The 21,939-nt window shown below is 41.2% G+C and overlaps 1 protein-coding gene across 3 annotated transcripts in view; it reads right to left on the reverse strand.

Annotated features, from left to right (window-relative positions):
- Positions 1-810: 810 nt before the first annotated feature.
- Positions 811-21,939, reverse strand: part of TEAD4 (TEA domain transcription factor 4) — a 59,469-nt gene continuing 38,340 nt past the window's right edge. For 2 of the 3 annotated variants that reach the window (XM_085298846.1, XM_085298844.1), the window contains 8 exons: positions 20,859-20,993; positions 19,973-20,016; positions 17,341-17,396; positions 16,334-16,464; positions 15,023-15,196; positions 5,396-5,536; positions 3,824-3,976; positions 811-1,040 (listed from right to left, as the gene is read on the reverse strand). In XM_085298846.1, the coding sequence (XP_085154972.1) occupies positions 927-1,040; positions 3,824-3,976; positions 5,396-5,536; positions 15,023-15,196; positions 16,334-16,464; positions 17,341-17,396; positions 19,973-20,016; positions 20,859-20,969 (924 nt within the window). In that variant the 5' untranslated portion in view covers positions 20,970-20,993 and the 3' untranslated portion in view covers positions 811-926. The remainder of the gene's footprint in view (positions 1,041-3,823; positions 3,977-5,395; positions 5,537-15,022; positions 15,197-16,333; positions 16,465-17,340; positions 17,397-19,972; positions 20,017-20,858; positions 20,994-21,939) is intronic. The other variant, XM_085298845.1, reaches the window with a different exon arrangement.

Consider the following 21,939-nt stretch of genomic DNA (forward strand, 5'->3'; position numbering starts at 1 on the left):
AGCTATTCTGTGATCTTGGTAAACAATTATTTTGCTTCTGCACAAGAAAAGAGCAGTGTCTGTCTCCCTGMGCTGCACAGGGAGAGCAAAAGCAGCAAGAATTATTTAGTCAGTCAAGTCATTAGATCTGACAAATGGAGGAAATCTGCTGGAAGAACAACATGATTTAACATACTCAATTTTCTAAGCACAATATTTTAAAGGTCAGCTTAAAAGGCAGGAGAAAGGTTAGCCTCTCACTATTGTGTATGGAAGAGAGGAAAACTATGTCCAGCCTCCAACAGTATAGCTGAAGGAGAATGTTATTGCACATCTGCAAAGGTAAGACAACTAGACAGGCAGATGTGTAGGTTACTATGTGCATCTCTACACACATATGCATATGCCCATGCATGTCTTAACTGTACATGTATCTATCCATTCATATAGGAAGTATGTCTGTGCATGTGTAGACCTATGAATGTATACATATGAGGGCACATGTACGCACGGAGGGCATATCATGTATCCTTTCAAACCGTTGTTGAGTGGTCTAGGTTGTGGAAGCTGCTACCATTCCCATAGCTGCAGCTCGGACTGCATACCAGTCTTTTATCTGCATGATCACACCTAGTGCCTGCTCTGAGGCCTGGTTTCCCAGTAGGGGGGCTATATCCCAGAGGACATATTTGTAGTGAATGCAGTTCTCTACAATTCCCTATGTAATCATTTGCATGTTTCTTCAACTCCAAGCCGTTTCCCCATTTGTACAAACCTGGAGATACAAACTTATTATTAGGCCCTCTCAATCATAAAACAGCTCAGAGGTACTTCTCTGAAAATACACAATATCTGCAGTTTATTTTTTGATTTGATAGTGGGGGATGTTCAAGCATGAACTCTTTCCTCAGACATATATCCCATGGATGATCTGGAACAGAGAGTCTCTAGTCCTTCACCAGACGGTAGATGTGATGCTGGGCACCATGGTCACTAGTTGACACCTCAAAAACATATGCTATGCACAGCAAGGTCTCCTGTGTGTCCCTGTTTGTCACAACCTAGACAGAAACAGAGAGGAAGCTGAGATGGCAACTGCTATTGTGCTGCTTACAAATTCCAATACATTTAACATAGATAAAAAAAGTCAATAATAGACAAAGAACAGAGAATCACAGGAACAGTACACAGCTCCGCCACCACAACCCCCAATTCACAAGCCCGCACACCCAGCAAGGAAGCCTTTTAAGTCCTTTCAGACTGTTAAGACTACAGTGCAGTAAAAAGACAGGGGGGTGAGCAGAGTCCACTGTAGAGTAAAAAAACCTGAGATTAAGAAGTGACCACACACAGCGAAGCGGATTTATTAGACCCAGGAGAAGTCATCCTCTCTTAGAGGAAGCATGTCATTCCCTTGCTTGAAGAGACAGCAATTTACCCTTGTCCCCACCCCTCATGATGCAGATTTCAGCAGAGAGAAGGTGCTTTGTAGAAAGCCTCTCTTTGCTCTGCTCTTTGGATTTTGAGATGTCATCTGCTGTGGCACATCTGCTCCTGCATGTGATGTGATCATATATCATATACCACATCCATGAACAGTCCCTTGCCTCCATCTGCTCCTGCTTGTCAGTGGTAAACATAGACTGTGAGGATTATGAAATGTTTCTCATTACACAGGAGACATGCAAGTTTGACTTCTTTACACCTCCCATTTCGTGTGCTGTAGATGTCAGAATAATGGCTGTTACACTCATGTATTCTTACAGAAGCTTGCTTCTCTTTTTGCACTTCTTTCTCTGTGGTACCTCTGGAACCTCTGCAACTGAGGCCAGTGTCACTGAATTGCAATGCAGTCTGGTGATGGAGCAGCACTGTCTAAGCTTCAGAAGCACTCATTTCCTATACTACATAGCAGTGACTGGTGAATGTTGCACCCAGAGCTTCTAGCTCAGCTTCTGTCTCCCCCATATGTCTGATACCACAGACCTTTGCACACTTTCATAATCTAGGTTTGTGCCATAACTTAAGATTCAAGCAGTTCTTTCCTACTGGAGAAGCAACAATTTTTCAGAAGTAGCACTGACTCATCTGCAGAAGAAAAGGATACCAGCTGGAGGCCTGTACTGTACCAAAGCCCAGCCACCCTTGTGAAAACAGAAAGAAAACAGATGCTTTCAGACTTGCTTATTAATTTTAGCAGTTTGATTTTAGTCTATTCCTTTTTTCTCTCCTTACTTTATGATTGATTTTGCAGCTGAACTAACACTTCTTCCCTCTGCAGACAAAGTTGTAGATTATTTGCATCTAGAAATGGTAAAGCACCAGAGCCCCTTCCAAAGATCTACACCAAAATGGGCTCTGAAATCTCAGTGACAGATTCAGAGCAATGTGCAAAGCAAGATAAACTACAGTTGTGAGAGTAGAGGTATCTAAACTCACAAATGGGTTCAGAAAAAGTATAATTAGACTTGCCTCAGAACTTGGCAGTGGGAACTGAGGATTAGCAGCATGCCTTGCATTAAGAATGACCGTTTTTCAGCTCTCTGTTGTGGGGTRGAAAATTCTCAGCCTGCCACTCAGGGAGTAGGACTGCAAGATTATTAATGGAAATATATGAAAGGCCATGCCAGCACCCACATGAAATATGGTTCTCTGTGACTGCAGGTGAGAGAAGGACAGGAGATTATTCAGAACATAAAGTCCAAGAGGAAGTATATCTATATGACAACTTTGTTCAYAAATTTAGAGCAAGCCTAGGCCTGGCTGAGGAATGATGTATGCAGAAAGCAGTTACAGTATTCCTCAATATGAATTACAGCACATAGGCCTTTCATCTTTCTGGCTCTGCCCATTTCATGCCTTTGCTCACCTGAAGAAAATCCCACAGAATTTACATTCATCTTTTCTGCCAAGCACTAAGAGCTTAGTTCAAACATRAAAGAGCAAAGCCGTCTAAAGCCTGTGGGGTGTATGAATGTTATTAACCTTGTTTTATAGCTGAAGTGCCTGAGCCACAGGGCAGTGAAATGAATTGCCTGAAGCCCCACAGGATCTTCAGCAGATGGAATGAAGACTACTCGATTTCCATTCTTCCATATAGCTTCTAGCATCTCTTTCACTTATCCAACCTCAGGTTCTCTGGGGGAAGATCAGTAGTACAYCCTGTGGAAGTGAGCACAGCACTCACAGCCCATTAAGAAAGTATACCTTTTAAGCTATCTTTGCCCTCTTCTCCCAATTTAGGCTTTCCAGAGCCTGGAGAGACTACATACACAATAACGAAAATCTAGTTACTGTAGCCTTATAGTACTGCCCTAGCTAGAGGCTGCAGCACTTCATAAAAGTGTCACAGTGCTTCTCACAACATGCCCCTTCCTCTACATTCTTTCCAGGTTCAAGATGGACCTGAGGAAGCAACATTTTTCTTCTGCCTTCTCAGGATGGAGAATTCTCTCCATGCCAGAACTGTATGGCCACTTGAAAGTGTTCTTCCTTTTTTACCTTGCAAAAGGGGCCTCAATGTCTAATAATGGAATTATCATTTTTCTTATTGCAACTTCTGCATCCTCCTCTTTCCTGTATCTCTCTGCCTCATCAGTTCACCCTTCATCTTTCCTTTTTCTTGCTCTTACTCAAACCTCTCATTTTTTTTCTCCTACTTCTCTGTATGATCTATGCTCTCTAGAGATCCATAAATTGTCCTGAGGTGCAATTTTCATGAGAGATAACTAAGTGCAGTTAGATACAGAGCTGTAAAAGGAAATCTGCTTTGACTCACAATTGTGAACTCTTACATGGGGCTTTTATGTTTTCAAACTTCAGCAAAAACAGTTCAATGTCCCACCTGTAAGATAGTAAAGTTCTCCAGCACACTGTTCATCATATACTTCTCAGGGAGGTGTTTGAGTTTATGGATGAAGTTAATCATGTATTCACAGAGAGGGGAGCGGTGGATGCGATAGGAATAGTGTCCATTTTCATAGCGTGCATACTCTGTCTGCAACATAAAACAGAAAAGGGGCATGTGGGATTAACGTTATAACATCATATAAAGGAACTCAAAACAGAAAAATTACCACAACATTTTCAATTCATTTTACTAATGATAATGACCTAATTAATAAAAGAACAATGGGTTCCAAGTGGTAAACAACCAAGGAGCTGTGAAAGGTAACTAAGAGGAGCAAACCCATTGTCAGCTCTGTTAGGTTCTGCATTTCTACTGGAAAAAACATTAAGTGTCAGTAAACTAAAAAAGTTAAAACTGACTGCTTTTAGCAAGAATAGGAAGCTCCTAGTAATGATGGTAATCATACGCTCAGCTGGGGAGGACCAGAGCCTTCTGGTGTCTATGAGAAAGGACACAGTATCTGTGCTTCTCCTCAGAAGAGGGGCTGGAACTTACAGGGATCTTGGTCTGGCTAGTGTTACACAGAGGGGTTTTTCCTCACATTCACATCTTAGCTCCTGCATATTTCATCTTCCCTTGAACAGAAGCTGACACTGGATTGTAACATTTCACAGTAAACCTTTAAATGTCTTTTACGTCCTTTCATTCTACARGCTTGATGTCCTCTCTCAAGCACCATGATTCCCTTCCTTGGCCTATGTATCCCATCATATGGCCACATAGAAATTCATAACCAGACTTTAGGCATGTCTATCATGTGGCTGGAGATGGGTCCTAGGGAAGAATGTAGCTTAGAGTTGACCACTGACACTAGAACACGCAGTTTTGAGAACATAACTGTCTTTTGGCACCTTCTTGAGAAAGAAGGCAGCAGGGAGCAGGTCAGAGCAGCTCTCTTAGCAATTGAATTTGGCATGAGAAAGAAGAATTTCTTCAATGCCATATTCATATATACATACATACATACAAACATATATATATATATATATAAAAAAGCAGCCCTACTGTTGCTAGAACTGTAAGTGTACAAGCACTAACATAAGCCTCATAAAACCATAAACCTATAGTCTATAAATGATTGCACTCTATTAATTAATTATACTCTATAAATTATCTGTTTAAAACCACTGATGAAAATGAAGTGTTGTCTACTTGTTTTCAGCAAAGACATGGGCCCAGGTTTCCCAGCTTTCTTCTGCTCCCAAGAAGCCGAGTCTCACATTTTCACATGTCTCCAGAAACTGAGACTTAACGAAAAAACAATAAACAGTACCAGACCTTCAATGAAGTCTTGAGAAAAGGCCATGTTGCAGGCTGGAGCATTCTTACACCTGCATGTCTCAGAAATAACAATCTATGGCATGAATGTCAGTGCTTCTCCAGTCCATCTCCCTAACAAAAAGCATGGGATATATTTTTGCCTTGAGATATATGCAGCATGCAAGTACTTGCAGCAACAGAACAGCAGCCCTGAGAGAGCCATGCACACAGATGACTGCTGCATACCTCCACTTTCTCCACCACCTGCTTTCCAAAAGARCATACTTTAGTGGAACAGGTAATGACCATGTTTTCAGGGCTCTCATATTGGCTGGAAACGCCGTAGAAAGATCTGGATTCATCTTCAATCTTGGTGTTCAAATCAGCCTGCAAAAAAAGAAAAAAAAAAAGTCAGGAAGAATAGATAGTTACCATGTGTGGTGGTCTTCACTGTGACCTAAAGGAGTTTCACTTGGCCAAGATYGGAAGGTATTGGTGTGCCCAAAAGGTCCTTAAACAGATTAATGAGCATCAAACAAGTAGAGGAAATATAAAAAACATGCACTRAAATCCAGTTCTCACTTTGGAAAATGGTGGTGGGAATTTGCACACACTTTGATGAAATCTAGTGGAATATACTCTGATCTTTAAAATCTATGGTATAGTCTGTTGCCTTAGCTGATACTCACCATAATGGGACAGTGCCAGGACTACGTGCAGGCACTCAAGAAGCCCATGGAGGGCAGAAAGCGCAGTGTGACAGATAGGCTAAACTGGCATGCCTCCCTTAGGAGGAAAGTTAAGGGTATAGCAATTGTAATAAAGCTTTTTTTCCCCATTCTGGAGCTGCAGATAAGGGGAAAGAGGGCAAGGAGAAGGACAATGTGAGTGAGAAAAGAGCACTAGATATGGTGATCCTGACCATGATATGAAGTATATGAGTAGACAGGATGCAACATGAGGAAGGTAGCTTGCTGGTAGATCCACCCAATTCCACCTAAACCCAAACCCAGCTGCATTAGTAGCCCAGTTTTCAAATGTAGGTCCCTACAGTTGGTCAGCTGAAGCTTCCTGTTGAAATGCGACTCCCTAACCCCCAACATGTGGCTCCCTCAAGCTTCCGCCAGGGGTCATGCTAATCCCTCTTATGAAAAAGAAGAGCGGCAGCATTTACTTGCACCCGAGAAGCCCAAAGCTGGTGCGAATGCCCAACTTGGCTTCCTCCCTTTTAAAAGTAAGAGGGTGGAGCTTGTCTATACCCCGTAAGTTCAGGTGCTAACTTACACTACTCGAAAACCAGTGACCAGTTTCCCTGGGTTATTTCTGTCTATTCTATTCTTCCTGCCGAACCGAGGGAAACGGGAAACAAGAAACACTATTTCTGCTACAATGCATTCTATTGCCCTAGTGCAAAAAGGACTCTGTATTAAATACAATTCTAGCATGCTTTTCCTATTCAGTGTCAGTGGAGATTTTTTTATCCAAAATCTATAGTAGCCTTTAAAACAGGCAATGTTACCCTGGGAACTGAAGCACCTCAATAATGAAAATCCCTTTTCTTTGCCATACATAATACTTGTCCTTTTCTACCATGAGACAATGCTATTAGCTTATTTCTCTAAAGTGCAAATTTACAAGAGGTTTTAGTTAATCTACATCTGTGCTGCTAGTTGAAAGCAGCAATCTGCCTGTACATAGCCACACCTGCCTGCTGCTCTCCTTGTGCCACCACTAGGAATTGTGCAACTCCGAAATTAGACAGACCAGAGAGCTGATCCCAGCTGATACACTTTTTGTTTTGTTGTGATTTTGATGGGTTAGTCAGACAAGAAAGCTGACTGAATCTCCACATGCCTCCACATGCAGGAAGCGGAGAGAATACACACACAAAAGTTGAGGGTAAAAGGCTGCCTATTTTGATAGCAGCACAGGCTCAGCCTGGCTCAAGCTTTTGGGGAAACGACACCTCAGAGCTGTAGTTTGATGAACACCAAGGCGATCCTGCCATGAAAAGCAGTCTCACTGTCCCGCAGCAGTTTGTGCCTTCCCATCCCTCTTGTACTGGCAGAAACTTTGTGCAGCTGTAGCACAAAACCAACCAAGGAACTGCTCAGTTAGTTCTCAGTATGATCCGTTCCTGGACTTGGTTCAGAAATGCTAGTGTGCATTCACACAAAGAGCATGTGTTGAGAGGATGGGCATCAATGGGGAAAATACAGTGCAAGACTACTTTTTACAGCAAATGAGTTTGAGTACTTTATCTATAGCATAAGACCTGCAAGAAGACAGAAAGTCACTTCATTGCCATTCCTTTCAAGTTAAAAGTTTGGCTCTAGGCAGTCATGCTGGGTGATCTAAGATCTCTGTACCATACCACTCACCAGCAGCTCTCACATCACAGAGTTATGGCCACAGAAGAATTTATCACTTTGACAAGAGCGATACCAAGACCATTAGCAGGAAAGGCAGCCATGTAATAATGTCCAGTATTTCTCCTCAGTCCAATTCCCCTGGCAGTTAACTTGCTGTTTCGGGCACATGGAGGATGAAGATGAGTGGAAAGGGAATAAAATAAATCATCTTCCCATTTATTTCACCAAATCAAGTTCCATTTTCCACTTAGCAAAATACTCAAGACGCTGCTGCCACTCTGCCTTCATGCATGCATGTTTCCACCTGCAGAAAAATTACCATCTGCCTTAGATAAATGATGCCACAGAAAGGCCAAGCCAATAAGGCAGTAAAACCCAATTACCTTTTTTTTTTTTTTTTTTTTTTTAACTGTACAAACTCAAGAGCAAGTGAAAGATTTAGGATAGGTTTTTAATGAAGTAAAGTGGGCAGTGCATCTCCAGAAATACCTCCTAAACTAGTAGATATAGCATTCAGTCAATTCTAGCTGGATAGATTCATTCTGTGAGAATGAATGAAAGAACGGTCGAATGTTTCAGGATCAACACTGGCTGGCAACATTAGGGATGAATATAYAGGTTTCACTCTGCCTTTAATGGAGAGCATAACAGCACAGTAACCACATGATCACAAATCACTCTTCAAAATGACATATTGTTTYCTACAGTTTCCACTGAAACCCTCAGTAGATGTAGTATCTTTCTGCAGATTATGGATGAAAGAAATCCATTCGTTTTCTTTTCTATGATTCCACCTCTGAAGTAGAGTCTCTTCCTCTGAATTAGTGAAAAATATTTTACTGTTGTAAATCAGTTTGGTTCTACTCACATAACAGGATTATACCAGTTTACAGCAGCTGTGGACCCATCCCTTTTATGCCTTCCTAAATTTGTCAGCTCCTACATTCAAGAGCATCCTTTGATTTATCAGGGGATAGTAATACAAAGCTGACAATTACTTTTTTCTCACCTTTGCTTCTATTTAGGAAGTAGTTTCACTAAAAAATGTATCCATCTGAATATGTTCCTGTCTTCTCTTGCTACTTGATCCTTTCTTGGCCCCACAATTTTCTGCCTCTTCCCTGTGTTGAAAACAGATTTGGTGCCCACAGGTCAAACCATATCAGTAAAACAATTTGGGTTTAACTTTTTAAGAAAGCATTTTATATCATTTGGATTGGCACCACTGAGGCAGTGATAACATTTCCACAAGATTTGGAAACAAGTGGTTRGAAGAAGACAGGAAATCTTCACATTGGCATGATCACCAGAATTACTGTAGTGTACTGTAGTGTTTTCTCCCAGTGTTGTTCTCTACATTGCAATCTGGAGCATACTTGGGCAAACCTAGGCTAGCTTTAACTTGGTAGCATAGGCATTAACAGGAACAAGGCAGAGGCATTACACAGACTTCTTCATAATTCAGGTTACCTAGTGAATTTTTATGGCTCACGCTTAAGTCCTTGCTACAGAATGTTCCCTACTGTAGTTTATCCAGCTACTTTGCTCCCACCATAAATACATAAATATCAGAGAGAGGCAAAGCTACTATGTTTTGGTTTAGGTTTTRTCAGGTTATTGTAATACTCTTTTTATGTAACAATGCAGCTTACCGGATTGTTTACTTGACCCACACGTCAGCTGTTTAAATGAAGATTAATTCTTCCCCTTCTCCAAAGAGGAACCAGGCTGGGAGTACTTTACAATATTGTTTAGCTGTTTCCTTGGGGGTTAGGTGATAGGTATGGACCCAGTTCTGCTTTCCAAATAAATTGCCCCACTAAGTCAAAAGAACAAACGCTACAGAGTACAAGGGATTGCTTGGTCTGACCACAGCTATGTAAACATAGAGGAGCCCCCCCCCCTGCAGAACCAGACAAAGGTTTTCAGGTTCTCACCAGTAAAATTAGGGTCTCATTCCCATAAACTCTTAAATATGGTAAATTCAAAAACAAGTGCAGTCAATATGAGGTAAAGCAGAAAGATCTTAGGTGCACTTCATGAGAAACTTGATAGAAGTATAAGAAGCCACTGCAGGTGTCTCCACAAGTTGGCAAGTCTCTCACTAAAAGATCAGACTGTAGGATTTCACACCTAATTAACACCTAATTAATCACCATTAAACTACTTGGCAGGAAGCAAAATTATGGTAATATTGTTTGAATTAAGCAGTCATCACCATTCACTAACATCATGTCCAAACAGTTTCCTGGGAGCTCTGTTCCAGTGAAGCAATGGGATCATGTTTGATTTTTACACTGCACCATTTATTCCAAAGCACTTAAAATATTATGGGCTAGGATTTTCAGATATGTCTTAGGGAGTCAGTCAGCAAAAGTGAGGCACCCATCTCCTTCCGTCTCCTCTGAAGATATCAGCACATAAACACACATACATGGAATTTCAGTAAATCCAAAAAATAATAGTAGCACGCAGCCAAGGGTTCCGATTAGTGTTTGCAGGAAATAGAGCTGCAGCACCTCAGACAGATAGACAGCGCAAGTATGCTGAAACTACAATCACTGCTGTACCTGAATAAATAGGCTTAGCACATGCCAGAGATCTACAGATTGCATGCAAGAGAGCCGATCTGCTTGTTTTGGGAGAAACATCTGAGAGTTCTTCCTTTCCAGACAAGTAAGCAGAATTTTTAATATCTGTCAGGCAAGATTTCTAGATGGGAAAAAGGGATTTGTTAGGGGAAGGACATGGTAACTGTAAACAAGACAGTATTACTTTTTTATTGTTTTGGTGGTGTGAGACTCTTAGAAGGTCTGCTGTAAATAGCTCCAAAGAGCTTATCACTTGACTTCTGCAACTCCAAGGAAGATTTACAGAAAAGTTTGACATTGTGCACTATGCCTTAAGCATACTAAGCCATAGTCTTTGTCTGATCTTTGGTGGGAATGAGTTTCACAGTTGATTACCTAGAAACTTCAGTCATCAGAGGCTTTGAAAAGCAATGACTGGATCAGTGTCCGAACAGTAGTTAATGCTGTGAGAAACCATGCCATGTAGATGTCTTGCACATGGGTCAAGCACGCAGGCCAATACAAGTCCCATATTGTCAATGGAAAGGCATATRCTGAACAACTCTTGGCTTAAAGAACGGTCCAAAACTCATGCAGCTTCAGCCATCAAGAAAGGGGAAAGAGGGCAGCATGTGAGCTACCCAGAGACAGCAAAAGATCTTGCAACACTCAGGGTACCTGTGACTCAGCTAGACCCCCTCAGGATTGTGTCATTTTGACATCCAGGACAGATGCCTCAGCAATTCAACAAGCTTTCTGCTGCCAGCAGTCTTTATACAGAATACTCTGGGGAGTACCTTTGGTGAAAAACGGCCTTTGTCTTAGAGTTCCCTTGCATAACTGAACAGCTGCAAGGAGGTTGTGCTGTAGAGGAGGCTGTAATGAGCTACTGTCAGATCCAYTCTCAGTAAAAATGTCCAAAGATCATAAAAATCTCTGTTGCTAACTGCTTGTTTGTTGCCTTAGTAGAAGTGCCAAGGACAGAATGGACATGAAGACTAAATTACCATTCCTTTGTCCTCCAGGTAGTTCCTGCCATGTCAGGATTGAAGTCATACAGTGGGCAGGGCAGAGTGCTGAGAGGAGTTTGYATGTCTGTTGCTCTGACTGAATTTGTTTGGGAGGGGAGAGAAGGCAAGTGCAGGACAGAAGTCTCCAGCCCACCACTCCAGCCCCTTCCAGAAATGTATAATTCATTTAATGGAAAGAAACCRTTGAGTGATTTGACTCTTTCCTTAGCTTGCCTATCACTGAGAAGAATAAATTATTACATGCATTCATCACTGGTAGAAAAGGTCTCCCTGGCAATTCCTCTAATATACTCCTCTGCAGATGGCTGCTTTGGACAAGGTAGTGTCTGTTCTAAATTCCTTGTTTGTCATTTTTCTTCCATCTCCCACCCAGTCTCTCACAACTTCTGAAAGCTTTAAGATGCAAGTACACTATTCCACTAATATATAAAGCCCTGAAAACTCCTCTTCTCCTAACTATTAATAACGATGCATGTAGGAGGAGATCATAGGGAGAGCCAAGTAACAGGTGGTAAAGATAACATTACACTGGAAAAGAGCAGAGCTGCCACTGCCCATGTGGTGGGAGGCTAATGTCTCACATTCATTGTCATGTGCTAGAATGCACTTGGAGCACAGAGAAATGTCACAGAGATGTTATACACATATACAACCTGCCAATCCAAGATCATGAGTTAGTTCATTGTATCACAGACTCCCAAAGCCAAAATCATCATGGAAGAATTGCAATCAGTACTCAAGTTTTAAACTAACCAACTTTTAAATTATTTATACAATAGCTAAAAGTTAAAGCACCACTGAACAAAACTGAATAACTCTTTCTCTGTTACACTAGATCCCAAGTGCTATTAATGGTGTCAAGAATCTGAAAACATAGTTTTTCTAGCTAGACTTTTAGTGCACAAGAGATCACCTGGTATGTTCACTGGACTGCTGATTGCAGTTGGGGCAGGTCCTTGCCTCAGACTCTTCAAACCTAAAGCACATAAAAAAAAAAAAAAAAAAAAAAAGGTCAACCTTCAAAAGAAAAATCTTCAACTCTATTCATCTGAGTTTAAAAGCATTAGTAATGTGCCTGTAGATAGTATTTTTAACCTAAAAAGATGCTACAAATCATAGTAAGAATGTCATAACTGCTTTATCTACCACACCTTCGAATATGAACTCTAAATTTGTATAGCTGCATAGAGTCATTACGAAACAAAATGAAAAAACACCCTAGCATATCCTGCCACAGAGGCATGGAAATGCAGAGATATATACGAATTTCAGCTGAAATCAGTTTTTCAGATTTAAAGATGGATTTTTGGACCACACGGTCTTATCTGTGTACATTGCCTATTTTGTGGGGGGAGAATTGGCAAAAACAAACTTTTGAAAATGAGATCATTTTTTGGCTTTTAGCTAACATTTGGCTAAAACAAACATTTGGTCAAGGACCCATAAATCTCTGTTTGGTAATACCAACATAACGTCACACACAACTTGCAGTTTCTGCTGCTTCATAGGATCTGGTCCCTCTCGCAGGCAGCAGTTGCATTACATATATCTGCTACAACATGACTCAGGAACCGTTGTGACACAAGTAGCACAGTGCATTATATGCATGACTTATGTGCTTTGTATCTGGTCCCTCTCGCAGGCAGCAGTTGCATTACATATATCTGCTACAACATGACTCAGGAACCGTTGTGACACAAGTAGCACAGTGCATTATATGCATGACTTATGTGCTTTGTATCTGGTCCCTCTCGCAGGCAGCAGTTGCATTACATATATCTGCTACAACATGACTCAGGAACCGTTGTGACACAAGTAGCACAGTGCATTATATGCATGACTTATGTGCTTTGTTTAACCAGGAGGCTGCACTACCACTTTTGAAGCATGCTGAATTCAAAATCTTCCAACAAAAAGGTTTGGAGTCTTTAACCAAAAAGAATCTGAATTTTCTAGAGAGAATTAAGCAAAAGTTTTTTGAACCGTCTCTATTACATTGCCCTGGAGAGCCTACTGAAATCTTACAGCAAGATTAATTAATGCAAGTACTCCTGTGAAACACAACATTAATGGTGAACATGCTCAGGTCCACCCTCATCCAGAACATGGCATCTTCTAAGCAGTGCTTTCTTACCCTACTATTATCTACACAGAGAAACAACTACAAAACTGAATGTTTTACTTGTTACAAGCCCTAGTGGCTTGTAATACATTAAAAAAACCCAGAAACTCCAAACCCAACCCGGTAGGCTCAAAACACAGTAACAGTTTTCACAAATAGGAACACAGTTTTATTGTAGTTTTTCTTCCCATTAAGTCAAGAAGTTCAAAATATTTTCTCCTCTCTAGATAACACTTCTCTCTAAGCTCTTTCTTTTGATGCCTAGAACTTCCAATGTGCTCCTAGGTGATAYCACAAAGGAGCAGATGCTCTTCACCTTAGCATAGAAACTCCCCTAGGATCCCTAGAGCATGATGCAACTGTTTGTTGTAGCTCCTACTTTATTTTCCAAGGCTCACTTACTAGAAGCTGCCTCTTCTTACTGCTTTTTTTTTTTTTTTTTTTTTTTTTTTTACCCCATTTTTTTTTTTTTTTTTTTTTTTTTTTTTTTCTAGCTAGTTTTTAGCAGGGCAATTATTATGTAGCTTTTCGTCAAAGAAGACCCTTCCTAGCAAGTGCCGCTCTCTCCCCTAAATTTCCTATTTCCCCAGGAAAACAGGGCTGGTCTTTTATTTCCTGTTTTAGTCTTCGATATAGGCTTTCTTTTATTCTTACAGAGGCTAATCCCATCAGGGGCCCAGCTTAGTAGCACGCAACGTAGGGGTAGTAGAAGGACGTGCCTCCAAAAATCACCTGTAAGTAATAGTCTAAGCACAAGACACTTGGGCAACAGGCTCGCAGCCAAGGTGCTCCACCTCAGTTCTGGAAAGGCCAGGCTTGATATAGCTGGGAAGCAGACACTTTAATTCTCAAAGCACTTTAATTACCTTTTCTTTCTCCTGAAACCACCAGATAAGTGACTTTCTAATGCCAGTTTGTATGAAGAGTTTGAGATAAAGAAGCTCATTTCTCATTATCTCACTTCTGAACCAGAGCTGAATTGTAAGTGGTAAAGTTAAGGTGAAAGACTCCTTATCTCATCACATTTTCTCAGCCATCTAGCCTGTCATTGCCCCAAGCTGCTATTATTTTTAATYGTGTAATACCTATGATAACATCTAAAACCAGAAGTATTTTGCTTGTACCTTGAAGCATAATGGCACGTTTTGCAACTATCTGCTAGGTCATGAATATACTATTCAGGCCAACTGAGTGAATAGATTTTTGCCAGGCTGATTTCTTCCAATTTACCATAAGTAATTTCAGTAATATATTATCAGCATAATCCAATTTCATGATGAGTGTCTTCTATCTTTTGTCTGTGTTTGTGCCTGCAGTAAATACACATTTGTAAATTATTGGTATTTGGATAAAATAACATGCACCTAATTAGATAGGAGAAGAGAGGGAAAAATGCTGCCTCTGACTAAGTTACTCAACACGGAGGAAAGTGAACACACATGCAAAGGAGAATGCAAAGGAGAGTAATTTCCTCTGAATTCTTCTCTTACATAGAAATAAAAATTTCAAAGGGCCCAAGTCATCATTGGCAAATAAACTCCTCAAGCACTAGTCAAGAACTATACAGAAGACATGAAAGATCTGTCTTGCTTCAGGCCAGAATGAGGGCCTTTTGCAATCAAGTAAAGATACCAGCTGACAGTCATGGCGGTATGAACAGTCTCCTGCACAGCAAAAATTTGTTAGATCTTTGTTAGTCTGATCAGCTATTGAAGCCACCACTCTTACAGTGAGAACTTGACAGAAAATAGGTACTCTGCATAGGGTCTTTCCCTTACCCAGAATTTGACAAGGAAGAAGGCATTAGCTGGCCCCCTTTCAAAGAGCTCCTTCAGGCCCCCTTTTTTCTCAGGGAACTTGTCATAGATCTGCCGAATATCCACTGCCTCGAGGTAGGGATCATTGTAGCTGGGGCTTGACTGCCCAATGTGCACAAACAGATGTTTGTTATACTGCAAGGAGAGGAAAAACATGGAATTAGGAAATCATTCACTACATACCGAACACTCATAGTTCTTCAAAGGAAAGCTAAGACTTTTTAGCAAACTCATTGAGTTCATCTCACCACAGAAATCCAAAGAGCTCTGGACAGAGTCAGACATTTAAAAAGAACTTCAAGTCCAGGAAGTGTGAAGTTCACTTACCAATTCGTGTGGGGAGTGCGAACAGTACACAAAAGGATGTGCTGCAGAAAATGGTGGGAGTGATTACACAGAAAGCTTTTTGCCCCCATATCAAACAAGCACTGAACTAACATTCCAGAACTTCAACAATAGATGCTCTGTCGTCTTTASCTAGAAGCGAGGGGTAAGGCCTGACTACTTGATATCACTGAAGATTTGATATCATTTTCTAAGAGACCAGAGGTATTAGCACAAATATCTCAGCTAATACCAGTTCAAACAGCTATTTCTTTCATATCAATACACCCACATAATTCTTGATTTGTCTGAAACATTATATTTTTCCTACATTTATGGCTAAATTATTGCCTCATGATGCTGTTCTATAGTCAGAAATACTCTGAAACATAATTGGTCCAGCACCAATGTATGTCTCAAGATGCAGCATCAGAAGGCTTTCAAGAGACAGGCAGATCTTATTACTCCCATTTTATAGGTGGCACCATGGAAACACAGTGATACAAATTCATCCCAGTTGCCCCCAAATAAATTTAAGTTCTTTTCAACACAACAGAGAGATGACATATGGCTTCATGTGATCCTACTATCCTCTGATTCTGGGTGTGACCTCAAAGGCAAAGAGTAGCCCTGCAGAGGCTGTACAATTGTTTTATGACCTCAGCATCTTGAACTCTGGTATACATATAGAAACAGCAATGATACTGGAAGGGAGGCCAGAAACAGATGACAGAGCTTACTATATTGTTTTTAAGCAATCCAGTCCTCTAAGTGGAGGATCTGTTTTAATTGGGCTCTGCRTTTCCCAAAGATGCCTTTCTATTTTCAATAGATCAATGAAGCAAGTATTTCCACACATGTATAGTAGTGTATGACACATTAATGATGAACAGAAGCTACCCTGAGACCAAAAATAAATGAGAGGTGGGAGTCAGGTGTGTATCTTACTGTATCTTGGTCTTGTTGTTGTTCCAAGAATGCAGAGAATTCTAACATCCAAAGTTTGGAGCTAGCAACCCTTCGTCCTTGCCAAGTTGGTGCTGATGGGGAAGGTGAGAGACCAGTAGGAGGCTCAAACCCTAAGCACACAGGATTTATAGAACAAAATTTAGGAAGAGACAAGTTGGTAACAGCTTTCCAGTAAAGCACCTGTTGTCAGAGCTGACTAATTAGATTTTATTCTGACTTCAGTCTTCATGCAAAAATAACATTCACAGGCTTCTCGCTCCACCTGTGCTCTAAACAGCTTGTCAGCTAAGACAGGGTTGGTATGCTGTAAAAGCCAATCTAGCTGATTCYGAAACCAGGGAAAACACTTTCACCAACTTTAAGATGAGCCTTATTAGGCCCTTAGATATCACAGAGAATGATGCATCACCATTAACATCAACATTAGCCCCTCAGAATAGGGGAATTCAGAAGGAAAAGCCCTATTTAACCAGGCACTGAAGAGGCAACAGTGTTATGATGGGAAACAGAGCATTCCAGTAGATACAGCATGGTGGAAGGACAGCAGAGATATGTGAACTTGTATTTCTGTTGTCTGTTGAGCTGTTGGGGGGGAAACCAAAACCAACCAAAAAAAAAAAAAAAAAAAAAGAAATATCTCAGCCTAAGAACTTCATATGAGCTAGTTTGCCTGTCACTAACCATTGAAAGATTGGATGCTGAGGAGGTGTTTCCAAACAGAAATAAAAAAAACAACCAAAACCAACAAAAAAAAAAAAAAAAAAAGAAAAGAAATATTTCAGAATAAGGCAAAATTATTTTTTTCAGCTCTTAGTAAAATGATAGGAGACAGTGGTAAAGGGAAATCATATACAAATTATGAGCTCACTGAAATATTTCTATAGGTCCATTTTTTAAATTAGCAGTTTTTAACCTTTTTAAAAGCATTGGCTATTTTTGAAGGTAAAATATAATTTTAACACAAGCAAATGTATTTCCTTACCTACCTGGTAATGGAAGAGGAGGTTGTACAGCATAGGGTTGTTGAGAAAAAGGTTTCACGCTAGAGAAACACACAAGAGAGATGGTTAATAGTAACAACAACAAAAACCAAAAGAAGTAAAAGAATCTTGGGCAATTGTGCAAATTAGATTAAGTATTTTTCCTGATGCACTTATTAGCATAAGTGGCTTTGGGAAAGTACATTTGTGTGGGCAAGAGATGGTTAGGAGAACAACTCAGGAAACAAAAACAGCCTTGATTGAACTGAATAAGTCTTCCCTGCAGATATACTAAAAGATCTCCAGATTTTTATTTGGAAATCCTTATTCAGCCTGTCAACACAGGCACTAGGACCCATTTATTTACTTTATCCTTTTACTTTTGGATGAATTTAAATGCATGTAAGTGGGTATATTTCTAAGTTGGGCTCCTCTCAGACTTTTAGGCCTAGATTTTCAGAGTTATTCAGCACTCACAATTGAACGTAGTTTCTCAAGACTGTTCAGCCCCATTTTAACACCACTGTGGGAAAAAATGCACCTAGAGATAACAACTGACTTTTCCTGATTCATTTTCAAACTAAAGGTATAAAATCTACCTTTCATTCCTCTCAGAATTGCTCCAGTCCATTTACTAACCATTTTCCCCCTCAAGATCCCTTAACAGAATCTGTTCCCTGATCTGCCCCACAAACATYAGCAATAGCACAAGAAGAGAGAAGGAACATATGGCTAGGGGTGAAGAACAAGACACCTTCTCAGCAGTTTGTACTTAAGTTGGCTTGAAGCACTCACAGAACCATTTCCTCTTTGGTTATGTGATAAATAGCTCATCTCCACAAACACAAAGGAGCACAAGGGAACAATGGCAGGTGTGAACCTGGAAAATGCCTTCATTCATCTACTCCCAGGCCCATCACAGAAGAGCCATCAGCCCAAAAAAGGCTCATCACCACAAACACAAAGGAGCATGGAGAGAATCCAAAAAAAMCCCTCAGAGACAGGGACCCTGCCCTTGTCCTTCCTGCAACTGTCCCAGGAGAAACATCAGCTCCAGGGTCCAGGGGTGAAACCCACCAGATCAGCCAACAGGAGCAGTTGTGGTCACAGGAGACACCCATGGGGTTACTGCCTAGGGCCATGGGATACATTATGGGATGTAGGGCAAGAGTATTTCAGGACTGCACCAGACTCACTATGGGAGGCATAGGGGAGGAACTAAAGGTGGGAAAAGGGAGGGATTGAGGTCCTTTGGCGAGGAACAGTGTGGGAAAATAGAGGCATAATGGCATGAAAGAGGACCCCCCTCCCCTGGTCACATGCAAATAGGTTGCTGGTCGATGAGCTTGTCTGGCCATGCCCTGCGCCTGACCAGCGCAGTCTGTCCTGTCCACTTATTAAACTGAGTGGAGACCACAGGTCACAAGGCCCATGTTTCTGTGGTGCCAGCAACTGGAGTGAGTGACAGTATGTGTGTCAGTCTGTGATCACTAAAATAGCAAATAGCAAGCTGGTCTAGCCAGTGAACAGGTCAAGTGGCTTGGAAGCCAGCACCTGGAGGAGACGGCTACTGGAGAAACTGTGGRGATCCAGGTCAACTGCTGGAGAGACCATGGGGCTTGGGAGTTGGCTGAGAGGGGAGTGCATGTGTGTGCATGGGAGGCAACTGAGGAGAAGAAGGATCCAGAGCCAGCTACTGGATGGACTGTGTCTAAGCCCAATTACTGGAAGAATACACAATGCATGTGTATGCACGTGAGAAGGTTGCTACCAGCAACTAGAGTGGGGCTGCAGGTCTGGAGGATTGCATGCTCAAGTGCCATCAAGCTGGGAGTTGCAGGATCCAGGACCAGCCACAGAATGGACTATGTGACAAAGGCCAGCTACTGGGAATCCATAGCGTGTATGTGTGTGTTGGGGGGTGTACATGTTTGTGTGTCTGTTAGTGAGGAGGACAGAATCAACTATTGGAGTGGAGCTGCAGGCATCAGGGACTTGCATGTCCAGGTGTCAGCAACTGAGGAGATGAAGGATCCAGGGGTCAGCTACAGGATAGATGAGGGTCTAAGAAGCCTAGCTACTAGAGAGATTCACATCACATATATGTATATATTTCCCTTATGGGCCTTCATCTGGATCAGCCAGAGAGAACAGGATGAGGCCATTGGTGCTATTTCTGTTTGCGTGACTGGGGAGTATTTCTGTTTGTGTTGATCTATGTGGCTGACTGTATGCGTGTGTATGTGTATTGTACACATATGTTTGTGTGTGTGCCTATTGGGAACACATGCTTAGCCTTGCTACTGGTTGGACCTGGCGGCACAGAGCTGTGGTAGCCTCACCTCTACCAGGCTGCCAGATTCAGCAGCTACCTAACATAACCCATGAGGCTGGTGGTTTAAGTCATGTTGAAAAGCATATGGGCTTATCTATTTAAAGTTCTTTTATGACTCTTAGTTCACCTTCAACCAGAGCACTCGAGTCTCAGATCCATGGTCAGAGAATCTATCTGTCTGAGAACARGGACTACATTATCTTAGCATTTCCTAAATCTTGAACTAGCTAACAGTATTCCTCGGGAAGCATACAGGGAGTAGCAGAAACACCTGCTTCAAAAGCTTGGGGAAGGAATACTTACTCTTGGGAAGATCCAGCTTGGCCTGGCAAAGCTCCTTGCCAAAACTGCAAGAGAACAACATACAGACAAAAGTTATCATCCTCAGGCTAGAGACGAAAGCAAAGCTTACTTCTATTTGAGGAAAACTGCAAGCTCTCACTCTTTGAAAAGACCTGATTAGCTATATGGTCCCTTTCTATCTTCCTATGTTTCATCCCTTGGGGGTGCTGATTGATCTTGGCTTTCTTTCCATACACTGCTGGTAGTTACATGCAAATGACTGACCCAACAGCAATTTTAATGTTAAATACTATGTATACACCCTGTGCCTAAGTCTCCAGAGTCTTTATGATGCCTCCCCTTTTGATGGAGCATTTTTCCCAGGAGAATCTCACAGGAATAGTTTGGCAGAAATCAGTGTTCAGCAAAGCTCACTACACTCAGCCTCAAGGTTAGGGCATGCTGACAAGCTTCCTTTCTTTAAGATTTTAWACAATGGCCATCAATTTGTGATTTACATACTCAGGAGCATACTGTTCCAATGGTGAACTTGGGAAAGGATCAGGATAGCCCAAAATAGCTTTATCCAACAAGATTGTGAACTGAGAGAGAGATACAGAGACCTAAAAATATTTCAGGCCATTGAAAACCCAAAGGATCTCATTCTTCTCTCACTTGTGTCATTTTAGAAAAAGCATACAGTGAAAGTCTATTGTTTTACATCAGTGTGAACAGAGAACAAGATGTAAAATATTGCAGCCATATGACAGATTTGCTCTACAAAGACRTTGTCTTTTGGCCTCATTCTTTTTGATACGTCCCCAGGATGTTCCTAAGCAGGTCCTAACATCCTTGCAAATACTTGAGTCTCCTTTGCCCAATACCTCCCAGTCTCTCATTCACTCACCCCAGAAACAGCAGGGTAGGCTGGTCGTGGAAGACCAGGCAAGGCCATTTTACTATGGAAGGCCGTTGCAGAGATAATCTGGGCAGATGACATTGTAGCCATACTTTGCATGGCCTTATCTTTAGCTGCCTGATCCTATGGGCAAGAGCAGAAAGACAAAAACCAGAATGATTATAATAAATACATTTCCTGGTCTAATGCTGCATAACCAGGATTTCTCATTCACTTCTTCGCAGGAAACAAGCATCTCTGAAAACCAGGACAACAGATATACAACAGTCCTAAGATTTCTTCAAAGCTAAAGTCTGTTCCCATTCCTACAGCTCCAGATGTGACTGATCTTTCTTTCCAAAATGCTGTGACCATTCCTCTGTCCATTCCTGTGTTTTAATCACTAGTAAAAACATTCAACAGGGAGGATGCTTGATCATCAAAACAACACTAAAAACCAACTTTACTATTGAAACAGGAGTTTGTCATCATGACTGCAAAAATACACCATCAGTTTTGGATTGCACTGGTCTCAGGTAGAGTTGATTTTTAGTCCCACTCGTGGGGAAACAGGCAATCTCCTAGGGCACACACGTGAGGACATTCTTTTTTGTATTTCAACATGGCTGTGGAATTGCACACATTTCTTAGAAGCAATGACGCAGTGCAACAACTAGAGAGCCTAATGTATGTTTAAAACTAAAAGCATTCTTCATTTCTTCTACCAAGAAAAGGGCAGGAAGAACTTCCTCAYATACTGTCTTTCTTCCTACTCCTAAAACTAATCTTTATCCTTCAGAGACTCTACTTTTATCTATGATGTTATGATTGTAATGGCAATGCTACAGATGAGTTCCCTGGCTTGGAGGAGCTGTTGAAAGAGGTAAGCTCTTTTCTTCTTCAGCAACTCTTATTTGCTGCTTGCATTCATTTAGCCTGCTGATTTTAGTAACTGCAGTAAGTTCTCATTGTTAGGTCTCCATTTGGTTTACCACTCCCACTTTCTCTAACACTTTCTAAGTTTAAATTATAGGGATTCTGTTGCATGTAGCAGATAAACATTTAGAGTAAGTACTGACTTTTTCATCAA

Source organism: Rhea americana, unplaced genomic scaffold, assembly GCF_003343005.1.
Source record: "Rhea americana isolate MKP2758 unplaced genomic scaffold, rheAme1 scaffold_142, whole genome shotgun sequence".
Lineage (NCBI taxonomy): Eukaryota > Metazoa > Chordata > Aves > Rheiformes > Rheidae > Rhea > Rhea americana.